The sequence below is a fragment of the Thermomyces dupontii genome (assembly GCF_041956625.1).
Source record: "Thermomyces dupontii strain NRRL 2155 unplaced genomic scaffold VTN31scaffold_1, whole genome shotgun sequence".
Taxonomy (NCBI): Eukaryota; Fungi; Ascomycota; class Eurotiomycetes; order Eurotiales; family Trichocomaceae; genus Thermomyces; species Thermomyces dupontii.
In genome coordinates this window covers 588,127-608,019 of record NW_027192307.1, presented here as the reverse complement: position 1 = coordinate 608,019, position 19,893 = coordinate 588,127, and the positions used below count along the sequence as shown (strand labels likewise).

The window sequence follows — 19,893 nt, the reverse complement described above, 5'->3', positions numbered from 1 at the left end:
CTACTAGATAAGAGTTGTGGTTGAATGCATCAACGTATGGTGGGTTTACTGACAGAAAGGTGATTGCGAATGTCAGGCATTCGGCAACAATACGATTCTAGGATAAGGTTCCAGGTGTCATCTTCCATCTATTACTGGATAACTCAAGTACTTCAATTAGTCTCTATTTCTTCGACGATGTTCCGTTCATGGACGATCCCTTGCGCTTGCGACGGTCCAGAAATCTGGCCTTGTCAAAATCGATCGCCATGACCAGCTGCCGTTCAGCATTCCATACAAGATTTGCTTCGTGGACATCGAAGTGGCAGATCCCAAAGGACTCCAGCGCCTGCACCGTCTTGGTTTGCTCCGCCCAGATGTCAATGCCCTCAGGCCAGCACTTCTCCTCGAGCCTCTCTCCAGCCCACGACATGAGCATCATGTGCGTGATCCGCGCCATGGCTGCTAAGGGATATGGCCGCTGCAGAGTAATGGTTCCCAGGTAAACCGGAACCCTCGTTCCTTGCAACGGAGCGAGACGAGCATAGACGCGAGCCTCGTGCGCAAGCGCAGGTTCGTCCACCGCCTGCACGCCTTTGGCCACAAATGTATAGCCGTACTTGGTCAGAGTGATCTTGAACAACACGCCAGTGGCCCCGAAAACGCCCCATCGTTCCAGGCAGATACAATCCCGGTCGAGGTTGCGGGCAAGTTGTTTGCGGGTGAGGGTGGTGAGGTCTTCTGCCGTTATGGGATGTATTGTGGCTGCCGTGCCTCTGCGATGCCGCGGATTGTTGGGGCAGTTGGGGTCCAAGGGATGACCGTGAAGGAGGCCGACAAGACAGGCTTGTGTGCAGTACTGTGGCGGTGCACTTTCATTGTTGGGGGATCGTCGGCCTTCGTCATGTCCTGTCCCAGACGGAACTTGTTCTGCATCACCTGGGTCTTCTGAGTCGCTAATCTCCTCACTTGCATCGTCACAGGTCTTGTGAACTGCAATTGCAGATCCGACACAGGAGCCGCGGGAAGATGAGGCCATTGATAGAGGCAGCTTTCGGCCCTGCTGATCCACTCGGGTGACTTGCTTCCGGACCGCAGTGCCCGCAAGGAAAAGGTTGCCATCTGGGCAATTGGGGTTCGTCGAGCATCAAGGTCCCCCTCGGTTACCAATGGTGTGCAGTGAAAGTAGCTTCCAAGGAGCGGATTCCTCAATCCTCAGAAAGACTAGGGCGTGTCCGGACGTCACAAATCCATACAAAAGACCACACTTTATCATGCAATGATAAGCTTGGCAGAGAACCTGCGCTACTCTCTCCTGGGTCTTCTCTTCTTCGGAGATGTCTGCGCCAGATTGCTTTTTCCCGAGCACCCGTAGGAAAAGATCCGTGGGGGGCGAGGCCAGCACTTGTGTGCTTGCCTCATCTCGCAATGTACGAGCGGCTTCAAAATGCTCGCCGACTAGAAACGTGTGTATCCCATCTTCCCTTGTTTCACGCAATCCCCAACGACGGGGAAGGATCCATATGCGATCATCTTCGCCAGCCTCCACATCGCTCTTGCCGTCCAAACCGTACGGCTTATGGCCCAGGTACAACGTGTCATTAGTATCATCCGTCTGCTCGAGATAGAAGCCGACCACTTGCCCGACTGGTTTCTCGATGGCGTAGTCCACATAGCGTTCGATATCGTGCCCAAGAAATGGGGTAGAGATTAGTCTTCGCATGGCGTGAACTCCAGTCTCCGGCCAGAAGAGTTGTTTGCCAGACAGCTGTTCCATGAACAGACTAAATGTCTGATCATGTTTCTCCTCGAAATCGCTCCATGGGTGAAGCTCCAGTGGGTAATACATTCCATCTGATGGGATAACCGTTTTGGAGGCGAGCCGCTCGGGCTTGTGCTTGAAAGCCAGGGGGAGCAGGCAGTCATGTACGAGCTTGAGAAAACGCTCCAGAGTTGTGGGCGAAATGCTTGCCTCGAGTTCCCTAAGACGTTCTTCTGCTGCCAGTCGACTTTCCTCGTACTCTTTGATTTTCGCTTCAGCTGCCAGTCGCCTCTGCTGGTACTCTTTGGTTCTCTCTTCAGCTGCCAGTCGCTTCTGCTCGTACTCTTTGGTTCTCCTTTCATACTCTTTCGTTCTCTCTTCAGCTGCCAGTCGCCCCCGTATCGCCTCCATAATTTCCGCCTCTAACTTCGCTCTACCAGCTTGTTCTAATCTCTCCTTTTCTTTGTAATCTTCCGCTGCATCCGCCAATTTAAGCAGTTCCTAGCCGGATAAGTTGTCGATATTCATGTTCTCCATGTTTCAACGCAAGAATGATAACTCAGTTGCTTCTGATAGTCGATTTGGAGGGAAGCTTGACGATAACACGGAATTGGCGGTGCTTCCTGAGTCGGAAGAGTGACGCTTGAAGTTGAGCATTGACACTTTGATGCTTTATTCGTGGTTTGTGGGCTGCAGATTCGTGGAGTTTCCAGGCAGCAACTGCATGCAGTCGGAGGTTGGAATGTTTGCAGTGCCGATCCGGCTAAGTACCTGGTAGGTACCGACCTAGAGTGTACCTACTAGCCATTAGTTAGTGTTTGAACCGTTGGATATTTCCAGGGGATGCTTCGTTCCGCTGTTCATTCGAAACACAAAACTGTAAATATGTAGTACGGGAGCTTTGAGGGCATCCTGGGCTTGGACTCCCCGAGCCCGGAGTCCTCAAGCGCCGTAGGGGCGAAGTTAGTGGCATGTACTCAGCAGGGATAAGATTTTACGGGGATGAATTGGAAACTTGGATGAGATTTACGAAGTACAGACTCGAACATGATCTGGTTCGAACTTTGGGAGTCAGGCACGAACCTCAACTCTGGTCCCTTTGATGTTTCCTCCGGTCATACAAGGATGCCTCTTGAGAGTACATCGTAGCAGCTGATTTTGTGAACGATTTGATTGCTCCCGAATAGGGCCACTCGGGTCAGGAAGGAGCCTTTGAGGCGGCCAAATATGAAGTATACGTTCATCACACCTGAAAGGCTGAAAGGGGCCTTGTCTGTTGGAAGGCCAAAGCCTGAACTACTACGTGTTGGCCAGACTGCTACTGAATGAGCAAACAGAGCAACGAAAAAGGAACAGAACAGCGAGACCAGTAATACTGCACTACAGGGTACTTAGTTTTGAAACAGAGATAAATTCAGCCAACATGGGCCCTTGAACAATGGGCTCGACCACACTCCTCCGTGGCTTCACAAGTCTCCGTCGCCCTCCTCGACGCCTTCCTCGCAGCCAACAGGGTTGACGAAACATGCGACACGCCACCTAACCAGGATCGCCCCGACCGCGACTCCATCTCCAAGCTCCTCTTTGCCCAAGTTGCTTAGTATAACGCCAACGCGGGACAAAAAAACAGGATTGCGCGTCATAATCTCCCGTCTGTGGAGGGCCACGATATCGCCACAACCACATACGTCACGTATGCGTGGGAGAGTGTCGTCGCGCATCGCGAGGTGGACTTGGAGGGTGATTTGCCTGCTGAGCCTCCGAAAGAGTTTGAGGAGCTCAGGTTGGAAATTCTAGCCTTTGGAGAGAAGGCGGACGCCCCAAGGACAGAATCGCAGACGAGGAAAAGTTAGGCTTGTATCTCATTGTCAGGTATGGGATTCGGGGTTATTGAGATCAGCCCGAGGATCTGAGGGAGCAATTTGACGTTGTGTCCTCATGATGAAATATATGGTGCACTTTTGTGTGGAGCATCGCGATTGGTGAGATGATGGGTATGGATGTAGTGCAAAGGGGAGCGCTTTTACTGACAGTGGGGGTTGATGAGCGGTAAAAGCGAAGATTCAGGGACGATTACGGAGTACGTCAAAAAAAAAAAAGGCATCTCCTGAGCAAGTTAGAAGAAACATGAGACATACACAAGCCAATCTTGACTCACTGGAATCTTGCCATTCCAAACCACCGTAAACACAACACCATCTACCCAGAACTCCAGCCCAAACCCAACCCAGGTACCTAAATATGTACATCAAATCACCCAGACATTTCGACATCCCCATTCGCATGCTCCTCGGTTTGATCGACCATCATTGAGACTGTCGGAGACCTTGTTGCAGGAGGTACTTCCCCGTCGTTCAATTGCACAGACAACGAAGCACGACGGCTCGCCGAGCTTGCACGGGCGCTGCCATCCTCCACACGGCTCGTGGTGCCGTTCAGCGTGGTCTGTCCCTTTTCCAGCCCAGCCTCCCGCGCGCTTTCCCTGGCCCGCTTCTCCTTGAATTGACGGTACGTGGTTGTCTTGGGGATGACGTCGGCAAGAAATTCGAGATTATCGATCCGTGAGACAGCCGTGGCTGTATTATGAAACGGGGGAGGTTAGAACGAGGTGAATGCTTGTACGAGCAGAAAGTCAATTGCGTACCCAGGTCTTTGTATTGAAGCGTCTTGCGGGGTTTTCGTTCCGACTTGACGACGTTGTAGCCCTGTTCGGCGAGGTATTGAATAAATAGCTCCTATGGTCGCGCCGTTAGAAATGGTAACAAAGAATCAAGCCGCGTAACGTACCGTAGCCATTGCGATCAAGAATGTCGCCTTGCTCGAGCACTGTACAATGTCTTCATCTTGCTGGACGATCCTTTTGACACGCGCGACTGTCCGCCGTGTGGGTTAATGAATCAAGTCGAAATAAAAAATTTTCATGAGAACAGCCTGCATACTTGGAACAACCGTTTGTCCTGTTCTTTCTTCCTCGACCTCAGGCGCAGGGTTTCGCGGCGACATTGTGTGTAAGCGGCGCGACGCGACGTTGAGACGCGGTGATCAGAAAACAATATGACCGTGTCAGGTCGATCTCAGAGTTTGGCAGGTGTTGGTTGTAGCAGAACGATGGCGTCTATCTTGTTCGACAATAGCACATTCATGCTTCCGTTCGAAACAACCGCGTCTACCGGAGATTGGGTCAAACAACCTCGAAGATCTTGAGAACTTCAAAAAAGTACGAAGCATGGACGTAATAGAATCGGTCTGTTACTCGTAATTTACAGTCGGTCGGTTTCAATTTTCGCGGCTTGAACGGGAAAATATTTGCTAACCCTACTCCGACGTGGCTTGCCTGTGGCGCAGTCTCATAGAAAAAAAAATAATAATCCATGGATCAAAATATTGTTCTGTCTTTCAACACCACGATGGATTGTACGTCTCGTTTTTTGTTCTGTCCTTCATTTGATTGTGTTGTTAGATAGATTTCGCTCCTTGTTTGAAAATTCTCTCGTTTCTGCTCTCTTATCGTGAACATTTGCTTCTCTCTCCAGCGTCGACACTTCGCTCCTTTGCCATTGCGGTCATGCTCACCACGGATTTTCTTGCATACATGGTCTCCGTAGTTGGTTGGGCAACATGGTGTATCACTTCCATGCCGGCGGCGCGGCTAGTCGTCCGCTCGTGGACCCCTGGTCTCATGGATTCGCCGTGACGCGAGAGCTCTGGGCGCGTTTGTCGACTCTCCATCTCACGCAGATTGGATCGCTCGTGGCCGTTGCGAGCGTGGTGCCTGCCGTCTGGCAATTCCTCCAGCGCGCCAGACGAGAAGCCCTCGTTTGGATCAAACGCTGCTTCCTGGCTTCGGTGACCATCCCCGGCGGAGATCCACTCAATCGGAGCGTTGTTCAGTGGATCCTGGCCAACAGACCGCGGCACTATCGATGTTTTACGGGACGCACCGAGTTTCGGCATGCCGGGGCCGACGCGGCGGGCCGATTGAAGAAGACGCAGCACGCGGTGCAATACTGCCCGCATTGGGAATCACAATGGTTCTGGTACAATGGGCATCTGTTCCTTGCGATCCGCAGCGTGGAAAACTACAGCGCACGCTTTTCGGATCCAAACTATGATAGCCTCGGAGGCGAGGAGCTGACCATTAGCTGCTTCGGCTGGTCTGCCGAGCCCGTCAAGCGATTGATTGACACCTGCCGGGAATTCGCCGACCAGCAAACGCAGTACTTTGTCATCATCTACGCACGGGACCGATACGGGCTTGGGTGGAAACCCAAGACGCGCAGGCCGATCCGGCTGTTGGACACCGTGCACTTTGATAACAAGGTCAAGCAAGAGCTCCTGGCTGACATCCGCAATTACCTGGACCCGCAGACTCAGATGCGCTACCACCGGCGCAGCATGCCGTACCGCCGCGGGTATCTCTTCTACGGCCCGCCGGGAACGGGCAAGACATCGCTCTCCATTGCGATTGCGGGCGAGTTCGGGCTGGACCTGTACGAGGTGAAGATCCCCAGCGTCGCAACAGACGCAGATTTGGAGCAGATGTTTCAAGAGATCCCTCCTCGCTGCGTCGTCTTGCTGGAGGACATTGATGCCGTGTGGGTGGAGCGCTCGCGCAGTACCACCGACCCGACCGGGCGCGACGGGAACCCGGCACCCAACTGCACCTTATCTGGCCTCCTCAATGTGCTTGACGGCGTCGGGTCCCAGGAGGGCCGGATCGTGATCATGACGACGAACCGACCGGAAGAGCTCGACAGCGCTCTGATTCGGCCGGGCCGGGTCGACATGAAGGTCTTTCTCGGCAACATCAGCCAAGAGTCGGCTCGGGAGATGTTCCTGCGCATGTACGCTCCCGATCCTGGCTGCACGGCATCCCCCGAGATCCAGGAGCTCGCGGCCGAGTTTGCTCGGCGGATTCCCCCCGACACGTTCACACCGTCCCTCTTACAGGGGTTCTTTCAGCTTCACCTCGACAGCCCGCATCGAGCGGTCTGCCACATCGACACGTGGGTGCAGAAGGAATTGGCCAAGTTGGATCGAGAGTTTGAGGTTATCAGTGGGCGACCAGGCCCCAGCCATCACGATGCATGATGCCGCGTGCCGTGGATGGAGACCTCAGCCTAGCAATATAGTAGAGTTTGTTTGAAGCCAGCTGTCTCTCAATAGGGTGCCGAAAGTATCCAGCCAGAGGAAACTGTACATACAATGTACGTGAGTGACGCCCTAGGACATTAAGTGATTGACTTTCCGATTCAGGACTCGGATATAACTAAGTTAATGGTTAACTCTTTTTGGTGACGTGCACTCAAATGTTGGAGGCTGAAAGTCACTCGGCAATCCGAAGCGGAAGCCGCTAGCCTGTTCGAGACTAGCGCTGCCGATACACCAACCAGGCAGCAGCACTGGGAACCAAGATGATGTCACCTTCATGCGACCTGAACTGGTCTGGCCCCCCCGCGCGACTGGGGCTGATGACTAACGCCTCTGACTCAGCCAGGCGCCGGACTTACCCGGCGAAGTCGGCGAAAGCGCGATAGGCCTGATAACAGGGGGGGGCGCTGATCCGGCAATGAGAACTGCCTGATAGGGAAATTTACGCGTAAAATCCTTTTCCCCAGAGAAGTGATTTATAAGCAACGGGAACCTGCTCAGCCGATTGGCGTAAGCAACAGATGAGATTCCACGGTTTTCGCGAGTCCCAAGGTTCACCTGCATTTTGCCATTTTGCCCATTTTTGGCTGCGAGAGAAAAAAAAAAAAAGAACTAAGAGAGGCTAAAGGGGAAGAGTCAAAATAAGCCCCCGACGGCGCCCCCGAGGAGAGAAAAAAGAAAAAAAGACCAACCCCCGTCGCTGCGGGCGCTTTTTCTTCCCGCGCCTCTCCTCCGATCTTTCGGTTCCCGATCTTCAGCCTTGACAAATCCTCCCTGAATTGCAAAGGGGATCGAGCGCAATCTCCCATCTTCTCCTGTCTGTTCCCTGTCTTTCAATATAGGCGCTCGCCGCCCGTAATCGCGCCACGCCCTACGACGAGGCCGGGCGGGAAGCCCCGGACTTCTGCTTGTCTGTCCGTGATTACGTACCCCGCTTCGTCTCGACTCGCTGTGGAAATCGATCGCGCGGCGATTATCGATTTTGGAACCATGGCCGATCTCAGTAATCTCTACCAGCAGAATCTCCTCATGGGGCCGCTCTCGGCGGAGCAGCGGAATCTACTGATGAATGCCTGGCTGTCAAACAACCCACCCCACAAACAGCAGCAGCAGCCGCAGCAGCAGCAGCAAAGCCAGAGGAGTTCCAGTGCCACCGCTCAAGCGCCGCCCACATCCGTCCCGGTGACGCACAGCCGGAGCGGTTCCTCGAATGGCATCGGCGCTGGCGCCAATGGTGGCTATTTCGAATCCCCTGTTCCCGATGCCCCGGGCTCGGGACACCTGGGATTCGCTTCGGATGACAGTCCCTTTCTCGACTTTGACCCCGAGGCCGACTTCGACTTCAATAGCAATGTGGCGTCGATGATTGGAGACCTCCCGGAGTTCGAACAGCAATCGAATCTCGAACCACAACCCAATAACGATCACGGAACCGGGAATGAACATGAGCCCGGCGATAAGCGGAAGAGTATGGATGGACGGGAAGGAGAGCAGCAGCCCGATTCGGGAAAGAAACAACGGCAGGGCGAGGGGCAAGAGAAGGTGCCCAAGAAGCCCGGTCGCAAGCCCTTGACCAACGAACCGACGTCGGTGAGTGGCGCGCGACCGTCCAACTCGTGCCAGTCTCGAGTAGTAGCTAACAGTTGTGAATTAGAAACGCAAGGCACAGAACCGTGCCGCGCAGCGCGCCTTTCGGGAGCGCAAGGAAAAGCATCTCCGGGATCTGGAGGCGAAGGTGGAGGAACTCGAAAAGGTCTCCCGATCCGCGAACCAGGAGAACACCATGCTGCGCGCACAGGTTGAACGCTTGCAGGCAGAAGTGCGGGAGTACCGCAAGCGCCTGTCGTGGATCAGCCGCGAGAGCAGCTTCTCGGCGCTGGGCGTCCTTCAGAGCGTCAACACCCGTAATCTGTCCGGTCTGAACAACGACTTTGTGTTCGACTTTCCTCGATTCGGCGAACTCTCTACCAATCAGATTTCCGACAACGGCACTGGGGTAAAGCCCGCTGCCCGGGCTCAAAGCCAATCCAACGACAGCTCATCGTCCGTTCGAGCATCAGCAAGCCCATCGAATCGCGATCACAACACATTGACCAATGGCCATCAACACACTGGTGTCGATTCGTCGTTCGTCGGTGGTGGATATCACCATCAAGCAGGGACGAGCAGTTACAGTGCGTCCAACACCGGCTCGCCCAGTACGTCCTCGGAATCGCAGCATGCACAAATCTCCTCGCAGGGCACATCACCCGAGCCGGCGTACAGCCCACCGAAGACAAACAGGGCGGAGAATGAGCGGCGGAATGGCAACTGTGGTAAGATTGATGGAAAATCGTTCTGCGAGATGCTGAATATGGCGTGCGGGAACGTTCGAGATCCTGTACCGGCGATTCTAAAGAAATCCAACTCTACGCGTGGATCGGTGTCGGATAGTCAACAGCGAAGTCAAAGTCAGGGTCCGACAAGTCCGACCAGCCAAGCGCAGACGACCACGAGCACGCCCGGCCAGATGCAGTCGATGGTCGATCCGACGTTCTCGCTGGACTGGCTGACGCAGCAGAATGGCGGGAACTTTGATCCGGTGCTGTTTAGCGACTACCGCGAGCCGCAGGAAGCCGTGCTGTCCCAGGACTTTGGCAATTTCTTCGACGATGTATTCCCGTTCCCCGATCTAACTGCCAGTCCACTCAGCAATAACCATATGGACCTTTCCATACAAACACAAGGGCAGGGACAGGCACCGAAGAGGGACCTGGTCGCCGAGATTGACAAGAAGCTGGACGAGGACGAAGAGGTGGTACCCGGGGAAGATGCGTCGCAGATGCTTACATGTACCAAGATTTGGTATGTTCTACTTTCTTATGGCACATCAGCCAAATACTGACCCTTTATCCAGGGATCGACTCCAAAACAACGAAAAGTTCCGCAATGGCGAAATCGACGTGGACTCGCTCTGTTCAGAGCTGCGCACCAAGGCGCGCTGCTCCGAGGAGGGCGTGGTCATCAAGGAAAAGGACGTGGAAGAGGTCATGGGATGGGCCGGTATTACGCGATAGTCTCGATCGTTACATGCAGTCTTTCGGGATTGGAAAAGCTGCTAGGCGTTCTGATGATGTGCCTTCGTTGAGAGTCTTTTTCTGCTTTATCTACATTCCATACCAGGCTTGTTGTCGTTTGGGTGGATCGATGTTTTACGGCGAAACGAACATGAAAACCTTCGCTCTTGGCCTTTACCTTGAGGATTTGTTGTTATGCCATCATTCTTATTCTCAAGGAAGGAAAAGGGTGTTTGTACGGAGTTGTTATGATTTGTGTGTGTCTTCCTGGAGGCGTTCTAGGGCTATGTGTACCAGTATCTGTAATTTCTATCCATATGCAGTTCACAAACTCCTCCATCAGAAAGCATGTTGATTGCAATGTCCTATCCCCGTGCCCGTGAATATCCAGTCCAGGCTTCTTGGACAAGGTTCCCCTACCTTGACATGCCACACATCCACGTGTGTATACCATTTTCACAGAGGATTCTCGGACAAGCTTGGCACAACAAATCGGTACATGCATTGAACTTTTCATTCTCAGCTCAACATCTGCTACTCACTTTCGTACGTTAGTTGCGATGAAGAATACTGCACCATGTTGCTACTACCTTAGTGCTCATTAGTATTCTGTTTATCCGCGATTGCCCACATACGAGTACCGATTGCTAGATCTTTGGACAACCGCGGAGCAAGAACGCTAAGTAAATTGACATTATGCATGAATCCTTTCATTCTCGGCATCAACGCTACAGTACTCGTGATGATGATGATGATGATGATACGAAAGGTCGTTCACTGCAATCGGATTGTCCATCCAATTCCCTGGATTCCTTCCCACGCAACGTTATCTGGATCTACACCTACTCCATCTGGACATCTTCGAGATTTGGACGATCCCCGACAAAAGAAAACTCAAATAGATTATTGAACATGGGATTTCCCGCCGCATGAGATCAAAGCTTAAAATCTGACGTTTTTTTTTTTTTTTCCTTCTCGACTTCGAGATTGGACAGATTGTATAATATTTACCCAAAGTGGAAAATCCACTTAAACTCTCTGAAGCTAAAAAAAAACTTTCTCTAACTTAGTTACTGTACCTAACTATCATAGGGCTGACTTTCGAGTCGAAAGACAATTTCGATTCAATCCATGACGGCTGATTCTCCTTCAAAAGCCAACCGGCGCCTAACAGGAAGTTAATCACAACAACGATCTTCCCTGCTCCCTCCCTCCCCGCCCCCAAACAAGCTGAGATTGAGATTGATTGTCAAAATTTTCCGATGGACGACGGTTACTAGGTAGCCTAGTGCCTAGCTTGCAGGCCACGTCGCATAACTACCTAAAGCTAAAGCCAGATTTCTCTAGTACTCTATAGTTAGTTATGTAGCGTAACAGGCAAAGCCGCAATAATGAAAAGAAAAAGGTTCCGAACTCGGTTGGGGGGGGGGGGGGGGTTGAGATGAACGCATCAAACCTGGCCCACATGAACAGTTGGCGGGCAGCTCGGCGCGCTAATCGGTCAAGGGGAAGGAAAGGATGAACCATGTTGTATACTTGGACATTGGTGATTTGTAGACGGCTCGTGCTCGGGGAACGCCGGAGGCTGGAGTAAGTAAACTTCAATCTCAGAAGAAACTGACTAAAAAAAAAATCTGGAGAGGAGTGATCAGCAAGTAGTAGGTAGTATGTATTGGCGGGTTCATGACAACGGAGGCTCTCGAACGTCGATATCGATCGAAGCTGAGCTCTGGGTAGTTCTAATCTGAAGCATGCCTGCGCGTGGTACTACTTACTTTACTACAACGTAGGCGCGCCAGGATGGAGATGAAAAGGGAGGATGATAACTGGACGATTGATTTCCGGGAATCGTAAATACTATCAAGCCTGATCGTTGATACCTAGGAATGAAGTTTTTACCCGATTGACAAGAAGCTGGAAGCCTATGACGATGGGTATGTTCATGCCGCAGGTCAATCTGGAACGCCCGGAATTGCAGTTGACAACGTAGTATTTAGGTGGCATCATCACTTGGGTGTTCTGAGACTTGAAGGTTCCTTGAGTCTGGTCCATATGAAAGTATGAATTAGTAGTCGATGCTGACTTGTCCACCGATCAGTCCATCTGTTGTCCGGTCTTTTCCCTCTCTCTTTCAGCCAACAGTCGAAGCAATTGAACTCTCGGCAGTCCAAATTTTCGCAGGTCATGGATCAATACTTGAGGAAAACAAAATGTCTCGCTGCTCTTCAGTTGTCGGGCGAAGTTGGAATAGACATTCCAGGATAGGGAGATGCAGTAGTACTAATCGAATAGTTAACCCTTTCAAACTGTGACTTTGGTCACAGTGGCTGGAAGAAGTGAAAACCACAGATTGAGGCCTACGGTCTTTGCTGGTCTCAAGGAGAGAGCTTATGAGTTAAAAGGCGGGTGGTACTTAGAGTGAGAAAAAACAGAATTTCCAAATGGTCGTATCGAGGACAGTTCTGATCCTTTAGTTCACACGTATGACTACCTACTTTTTGACGAGTAGGATTAGTATCTTGTCGTCCCCCGGCTCCAACAATGCCGGTTGGGTCGATGAAAACAAGACAACCATGCTGTTTATCCAAACTCACCCAATATGCGGTCGTCGATGCCGCAGCCGTCGAGACGAGCCTCGGAGTTGCCTTGGACGGAATACTCGGAACTAGTACGCCATGTTCGATGACCAAGGGCTCTCAATCTTAGGCTGGGTCACGGTAGCGAAACGCTCATTTTTGTGCAGGTTCGACAGTTGGAGTGCGCTGTACTATGTAAGTATGGCGTGAAGCGGCTCAGGCCTAGGCCGGACACGGGGCTGGTGCAAGGATATTCGGACTACAGGTTGCGAGCAAGATCTTTGTTGTATACAGTACATAGAGAGTGATAGAACGAGTGAGATGGATTTTAATCCAACAGTTCGCCAAAGCTACCCGGCTCAGAGGTTAATCACAGCCACGGCCTCTGTTCCCAAAGTCAAGATCCTCAGGAACCTCGGCGCTGATCGCATATGCCATCGTTTATTTGAATTGGGGTAAGAGAGCCTCCAAGCTGTCAAGGGCTCGGCCATGTCCTGGACATGGGCGGTCCCGGGACGCTGAAGCAAAGTTTCAAGGCCATTAAGTACGGAGTACGAATGGCGTGAACAGTGCAGCAGAGATGGCAGAAAGATCGATCCATATTGTCCAGAGTACAAGGTCAAGCCGCGCCTCTTTGTAGGGCACGCGAAGGTAGTGTTCAGAGATGTACACAGCTTTCTTATTTCTCAACATACTGCTCAGTACTTAGGGTTCGATTCCTGCTACAGAAGAACCATTAGTTAACAACGGCCGAGAATTGGCGCAAAGGCCTCCAATATCTCAGGACCACCGAATCATCACTAATTTTTTCCATGGTATGGTTGAGAAGTTCCATGTTGCGATGGTCATGATTCACCCGTTTAGAAGAACCACATTTTCTTTCAACATGCGCTTACCATTCTCAGAGACCAGCGACAAGACTCGTGGAAAGAGTTCCTTGAAACTGTGTGAGATAAAACCATGGGAGTTCGCCATGGCAGACGTTCGGCCAGGCAGGATGTCTGCAGAGGCGAAAGATCTATGATCAGGTTTGGACCAGAATGTCCTCCTTAGGTAAAAGAATTTGCAATCGAAAGTTCATGATACCATTGACATGGAATGGTTTGTCGCTGCCCATTCGTGGAATGATTGCGATTGAGAGGGTCACTGATTTGGTACCTATCAGGTTTGATCTGAGAAAGTCACTTCTGCGATGAAGCGATGTCCTTCTGCCTTGTGTGCGTTGTAGGTACAGTATACTAAGATGAACCGTGGACGAGACAAGTTCCAGCAATAATGGATGGTACTAGTAGTTGCAGGAGTGTGACGACGAAGGCGATGTTGGCGTGTAGGGCTGAAGCCCAAGCAGTGATGTCATCCTGACTCATCCAGGACCAAATGGGCAGGTCAGTACGGAGTTACATAACCAAACTAATACTAATTAAGTAAGTATACTCCGTATCAGCCTTGGCACTTGTACTCCCTACGGACATGCAATTTCAGTCCGTCGAGTATTCACGTGACACTTGATGTGCAGTCAATCACGTGAAACAATCCTGGGTATGAAGCACAGTACGGAGTACAGGGCGTTCAATGTCCATCGCCAGAAGTACCGGTCAAACGCTGTTGGACTATCGCTAACAAGAGGGAATTTTCTAAGACACGACAGGAAACGAAATAAATAATAGACAGAGTAAAACAACATGGGTCACAAGTGGACACTGGACACTACCGAGCAGCAAGCATTAGACAATAAACGGGGATCATGATAGAGAGACAGGAAAACAAAGAGGAAGAATTGGTTCAGGCATCACTCGACGCAGGCTTGTTGTTGTCGGTCGACGCCTCTGTCTCGCCGCCCTTGTTACTGAATTCTCGCCCGCGCCCGCCCCGGGGTCCGCTGCGGTCGCTGCCACGGCCACCACCGCCGCCCCGACGGGAGTACCCTCGCCCACCTCCTCGTTTTCCTTCCGTGTCGCTGGCGCCGCTCTGGTACCCTGCACGACCGCCCGCGTTGGGCCCGCCACGCGAGCTGCCCTGCCATGCTCCCGCGTTCCCTTGACCGTCGCGCCGGCCACCGCGCTCCTCAAAGAACTTTACGCTGGGCTTCCGCGGCTGGCCGGGGCCAGACGGCTTCTTGTTCTCCGCAGGCTGCCTGTCCAGCGCCGCTTTGGCGTCTTCGTATGACCCAAACGTCACCACGTGGTTGAACTTCCCCCACTTCTCGATCTTGTTAATTTTGGCCTGGTCTTCCTCTGGGAACAGGTCGCGCACGGCCTGCTCACTGTCCGTGTTGGCGACGAAGAGAGCGTTGGACTTCTTCTCGCCCTTTGATGCGGGCGAGTCCGATGTCTTGTCGCTCTCCTTGCTGCCGTTGGTTTCCGGTGCTGCTGTCTTATCGGATGGTGCAGTCGGTTGAGGAGTAGCGGCCTTTGAAATAACTGGCACCGGCGATTTCGTCGACGGTGACGTTCCCCCTTGCTGCGGTTGAGGTGGTTGTTGCGGCTGTTGTTGTTGTTGCTGTTGTTGCTGCTGTTGCTGAGGCTGCGGCGGCAGTTGCTGCTGCTGGGATGGAGAGCGCGTGGCAGGCGGCACTTGTCCGAACTGAGGACCAGGACCGCTGACGGGAACAGCAGGGCCGCCGCTGAGCTGAGTCGAAGGGGGAACAGTTGTCTGCGGCTTGCCGGTTCGGTGAGAGAAATTGAATCCTTGAGCACGCATCTCCGTTGCGATCCGACCCCCCTCAATCTCAAGCACCAGGTACCCAAACGCCGCGTCCGCCAGATTGAAGTTCCACATGTTCTTGAACGCACTCTCATCAACCTGGCCCGCGGCACTGCCAGCAGCAACGGGACCGCCAAAGGGATTCCCCCCATTGGCTACAGACGGCATCTGGTTTACGATGTTGAGGGCGTTGTCCAACAGAGTCTTTTGAGCCTCGTTGGATGCAACGGCTGCCTCCACCTCTGCCCGGACGGTCTCCCACACGTCATTGAATGAAGCCTTGGAAGCCGCCAACTTGCCCCGATAATGGTCAAGAGACGGATTGACCGAGAACTCATTGTACGACGAACCGTACCGGAAGTGCAGACCGGCGGAGATGGAAAAATCGGCCTTCAATGCGACCGACAGCTGGTTGAGCATGCCTTCCCGCGCCGGGGAGGCGTGGGTGACGAAAATTCGAGTCTCGGACGGGTCGTATACACGGTTGGCGGTGTCGATGAGCTCGCCCATCTGTAGCAGGGTTGTCCACATTGTGCCATGGCCACCCGCAATCGTTGTCTTGCCCTCGCCGTTGTCAAACAGCTTGTGCATCACCACCGCTCCGCCCAGCCCCAGCAGCCGCAGCTTTACCCCGCCGACGTCCAGCAGTCTCGAGTTTGCCTCGTCGATGATATGAAGCTTGTCGACCTTGTACTCGCCGGAGCGGAACTTCTCCAACACCCGCACATCTTCGCATGCGCCCCACACCGTGTACACGGGAACGTCCAGCGTCAATTGCTTATTGAGAAGCTGGGGCAGTTCCGAGAGTGGGAGTTGATCGGGCGTAAACCGCGACCTGATCGGCTGTTGTGGCGGAAGTTGGGCGATTGTACGCTTGATATGATCCGGCAACAGCGGCGAGTATTGCGCGACGTGCTTTAGAGTCCTGCGATTGGATGATTAGGAAACAGTCTTCAAAGAGTTTCAAGGAGCGGTTCTTGCTTACTTCTCCGCGATTCGCTCCAGAGAGGTATCATCGTAGAAGCCAAAGTCACCCGTATGAATGATATGATCGGCCCGAGCCTGTCTGGCCAACTCATTCAGCGATTTGAGGTTGCCTGCCCAGCAGTCAGCCTGCCGCCCGTGGCATGATCCCAGGTCGGACCGGGCAGCACCATACCTCTGACATCTGCGACGCAAAGAATCCTCACGGGGCCATTCTGAATGATTCTTCCATTGTTCGGTAGCAGCGGAGCTGCGCCGGGAACCGGACCACCGAGGGCAGCGCCGTTGGGAAGGGAACCGGGAACGCCGAAGTTCTGCGGAGGACGAGGCTAGGCATAGCAGTCAGCAAAGAAAAAAAAATTAAAATATAAAGCAAGCGATGTCAGGCGCTGCAGAGCGTGCATCAAAAGCTCTGTCCATAAAGTCAAAGGAGCTCCGCGACTTACAGAAGCCATGAGTAATCGCGGCCCGTTCAGACAATGAAGACTGATAGATTAAAGTCGCAACACGAGTAAACACAGCAAATGCAGAGGCAAAAGAAGAAAAAACAGAAGGGAGGAATATTAGAGAAGAACCGGTCGTGAAGAAAAGGGCGAAGGAGGAGAAAAAGGAGAGAAATCGAAGGAGCGGGTTTGGGTGTTTTTGTGATTTGAAGACGGGGCCGGAGAAGGTGAACGGGAGAAAGCAAAGTGAACAGGTCAAACGCGCTAAAACGGATGCCGGATTGCAGCCAGCGACACGCGGTGGGCTCCGTCGACCGAGTCAGGCAGGCCTCAAGCAACTTGAACGGACTGCTGGTGCAGCAGAGCGACGAGGCGTAGAGGCTTCAGGGCTCAATCAATGCTTCTGACACGGTGCTGAATGGCGCCAAACAACGATGCGCCGGGGAGCGGAGAACGGCCTCAGGCACCAACTGCCAAACACGGGGTTGATTATGTAAGCATCAGCCCAGCTGAAAGGGTTTCTGGAGTTGAACTTCGTGGGTTACGACTGCAAGTTATCAAACAGCTCTGTGGACTTTCTTGAGGGCTTCACTAATACATTCTATCAGGCATCTGGATCTATTCACTTGACAAGGACAGAGAATCAGAGGACTAATGCGTCTTCAACTACCAAAACCATCAAAATCATTCATGGGTATCATAATATGATATATCGTGCTCAAAGAAAAACTCCCAAAATTGAGTGTCTGAATGTCTCAATGCCTCTGCTGGTCTGGCGTGGTGATTGTCGATCTTGCTGCATGTGGTAAGTCCCGGCGGGAGACTCCCTCCGAGTGCCGCGCAGACTTTTGACGCCGGCGCGGCGGCAGCCCAGGAGACGACCCCTGTTGATCGGGCGTGTTCTCCCTTGACCGGATGTAGAATCTTGTGTCTTTTCGATCGGGTGTCGGCGTCGCCGTCGGCGTCCACTGGCGCTCGGCACCTTCATCAGATCCAGCTTCGTCCGGAATGCGATATTGATAGTCTTCACCGCGTTTCTTGACCGGGCTCTCGTCGTATGGATCCCAGCCAACCTTGCGGCGCGCCTCTGCTCGGAGCCGTTGTCGGTGATTCTCGTCCCCGCCTGCACCCGTGCTGGATGACTCATCAAGAAAGAAGTTGAGCAGCTCGTCCGTGATGGACAGGTGGGACTGTTGCTGGAACTGTTGCAGAGAGGTGAGGCGGAGGAGCATCTCAAGCAAAGAGAGAGATGTACGGATGTTGCCAAAGAGTGGATTCGAGACCGTTGAGGTCTGTAGATCGCCCGACCCTTGTTGGGATGAGAAGGACACATGTTGGCCGGGTGACGGCGACGGGGAGAGTGTATTTTGTCGGTCACGCAGGCTCAGAGCGGCCATTCGACGAGGATCAATTGACGATGATCGGCGAGGAGCACCATCCGGTGAGTCCGGTGTCTCGTCCGCTTCCGTTTCGGATTCGTCGTCTTCATCCTCCTGGTACACCTCAAAGGCTATCCATTCTGGGTCGAGCCCGGCCGGGAGCCGCCAGCGGTCGGGAATGTACTTCTCTGAAAGGGATTTGTAATATCGATTCTCGCTGAGCCTCAATCTTTCGCCATTGAGCTGCGCATCGAGCTGAGCCTGAACTTCGTCCACTTCCTCATCCGGCTCCAGATCCGCATAATCGGTCTCCTGCCGCTCAAGGATGCGCCGCGGAGGTATGGCGTTGACATCCCGTTTTAGCAATAACACCGGATTGTTCACTTCAGCTTCTGTGTTAATATTGAGCATCTTTCCCGTGTCGGCATAGAAGATTCTTGAGATATGATGGACGGGGATGATCTCTCTCATGCCCGCTTCAAGAACGCCCTCGTAACTATCCGGGCCATCTCCTTCCTCAAAGTCATGCACCCGGCCGTCATCCAGGTCTTCCACAATTACGATCTGATAGGCGTACTCGTCGGCGCGTGCTGCGCCCAACACGTGGGACCCTTGCTCATCTGCGTCGAAGAGCACGTCAATTGGCACTCGCCGTAGCTTCACACGTGCCTTGTGGATGACTTCTTTCCATGTAGTCTCCCTAACGCTCTCCTCATCATGTGGCCGGATGTGTCCCGCAAAAAGCATATACATCGACAGAGTAAAGGTAGGGCCCACTTGGACTGCTGTGGACGGAGACATGGAATATTGTGTATCGCATGCCGTGAGAAATGTGCTCGCCTGTAGCAATCGCGAGGGCGATACGGTTGCTGGCAGGCTGGTCGAAAGCGTCGCTCCCGATGTGGTGATGGCCAAGTTCATCAGCGGGACCGCGTCCTCGATCCGGTTCAAGACTCTTTTGATGTCTGCGATGATCTGTTTGATCTCTTCCTCATTCCGAGCCCGGCGCTGAGAAGACGTCTTGTCTTTGCGCGCAAGCTCTTCCGCATTGGCTGCCTTCTCCAGCCGTCTTGCCAGGGACTGAATGTCATATCTGAGGGACTTGGTCAAAGACACGGCCGATTCCAGGGACGTGTTGCCTCGGGCAGCAATCAGCTCGATCATGTCAATGGCCGGGGAGATCACCTGCAGAGAGATTGTCAGCATGTCCGTCCGATTCTCGCAGTAAATCCTTTACCGACTTTGATCTTGCTCTGCAGCCGCTCCTGCAAAGCCAGCAGCTCTTCCCGATCAACGCCACTGACATTCTGTTCCGGAATATCAGCCTGAAATCCCATCACACACATATGTGTGACCAACCTTGAGGAGTCGAGACGATTGTCGGATCGCATAGGTTGCTGTAATTGTGATGCCAGAGCTGCCCACCGTTAACCCTATTCCAGCTTCAATGCAGAAGTGCGTACCGAATGGCATAGTTCACCGCTTGTTGAGTGACCTGCGGCGGTGGTCAGCAGCAGTCTAAGACTGTCGTCATGGACACTCACCCTTGCCAGAAAGGCCTCCATCCTGTCTCTTTATGAAGGAGCGTCTCACCGGTAGTTAAGTTTGGTGATAGTAGTATTGCAATGAGGCTGGAGGAGCCGTTGCTGAAAATGATTCCCCGCAGGCAGCCATCAGCGCGATTCCAACCTTCGCATGTGTGACTGTACCCAGAGACTATAATGAGCAAATCATCGAATCCTCTGAAATCAATGGCCACTCTGGCAGGCAACTCGTTCAGGGGGTGTGCACGGAGTAGTTCATTGAAATGAAGCTCCAAGAATGAGGGGCTGCTTAGTCAGCGTGCAAAATCTCCCCGCT

At 52.9% G+C, this 19,893-nt stretch overlaps 7 protein-coding genes across 7 annotated transcripts; 2 read left to right on the top strand and 5 right to left on the bottom strand.

Moving 5' to 3' along the window:
* Nucleotides 1-163: 163 nt before the first annotated feature.
* VTN31DRAFT_232 (uncharacterized protein) lies at nt 164-1,018 on the bottom strand (the record flags this gene model as incomplete). Its single annotated transcript, XM_069402475.1, has 1 exon — nt 164-1,018. The coding sequence occupies one exon, from the start codon at nt 1,016-1,018 to the stop codon at nt 164-166; it is 855 nt and encodes a 284-aa protein (XP_069263088.1).
* Nucleotides 1,019-1,126: 108 nt separating this feature from the next.
* Nucleotides 1,127-2,152, bottom strand: VTN31DRAFT_231 (uncharacterized protein; the record flags this gene model as incomplete). Its single annotated transcript, XM_069402464.1, has 1 exon — nt 1,127-2,152. One exon carries the CDS (start codon nt 2,150-2,152, stop codon nt 1,127-1,129), a length of 1,026 nt encoding a protein of 341 aa, XP_069263087.1.
* A 1,842-nt stretch (nt 2,153-3,994) lies between these two features.
* VTN31DRAFT_230 (uncharacterized protein) lies at nt 3,995-4,744 on the bottom strand (the record flags this gene model as incomplete). Its single annotated transcript, XM_069402453.1, has 4 exons — nt 3,995-4,317; nt 4,386-4,476; nt 4,529-4,614; nt 4,681-4,744. The coding sequence occupies 4 exons, from the start codon at nt 4,742-4,744 to the stop codon at nt 3,995-3,997; spliced, it is 564 nt and encodes a 187-aa protein (XP_069263086.1).
* A 615-nt stretch (nt 4,745-5,359) lies between these two features.
* Nucleotides 5,360-6,832, top strand: VTN31DRAFT_229 (uncharacterized protein; the record flags this gene model as incomplete). The annotated part of the gene is made up of 1 exon (XM_069402441.1): nt 5,360-6,832. One exon carries the CDS (start codon nt 5,360-5,362, stop codon nt 6,830-6,832), a length of 1,473 nt encoding a protein of 490 aa, XP_069263085.1.
* A 1,050-nt stretch (nt 6,833-7,882) lies between these two features.
* VTN31DRAFT_228 (uncharacterized protein) lies at nt 7,883-9,948 on the top strand (the record flags this gene model as incomplete). Its single annotated transcript, XM_069402430.1, has 3 exons — nt 7,883-8,482; nt 8,547-9,736; nt 9,789-9,948. 3 exons carry the CDS (start codon nt 7,883-7,885, stop codon nt 9,946-9,948), a joined length of 1,950 nt encoding a protein of 649 aa, XP_069263084.1.
* Nucleotides 9,949-14,306: 4,358 nt separating this feature from the next.
* On the bottom strand, nt 14,307-16,666 carry VTN31DRAFT_227 (uncharacterized protein; the record flags this gene model as incomplete). Its single annotated transcript, XM_069402419.1, has 4 exons — nt 14,307-16,152; nt 16,213-16,324; nt 16,387-16,540; nt 16,658-16,666. 4 exons carry the CDS (start codon nt 16,664-16,666, stop codon nt 14,307-14,309), a joined length of 2,121 nt encoding a protein of 706 aa, XP_069263083.1.
* A 743-nt stretch (nt 16,667-17,409) lies between these two features.
* On the bottom strand, nt 17,410-19,598 carry VTN31DRAFT_226 (uncharacterized protein; the record flags this gene model as incomplete). Its single annotated transcript, XM_069402408.1, has 5 exons — nt 17,410-19,218; nt 19,275-19,340; nt 19,393-19,450; nt 19,497-19,528; nt 19,578-19,598. 5 exons carry the CDS (start codon nt 19,596-19,598, stop codon nt 17,410-17,412), a joined length of 1,986 nt encoding a protein of 661 aa, XP_069263082.1.
* Nucleotides 19,599-19,893: the final 295 nt, after the last annotated feature.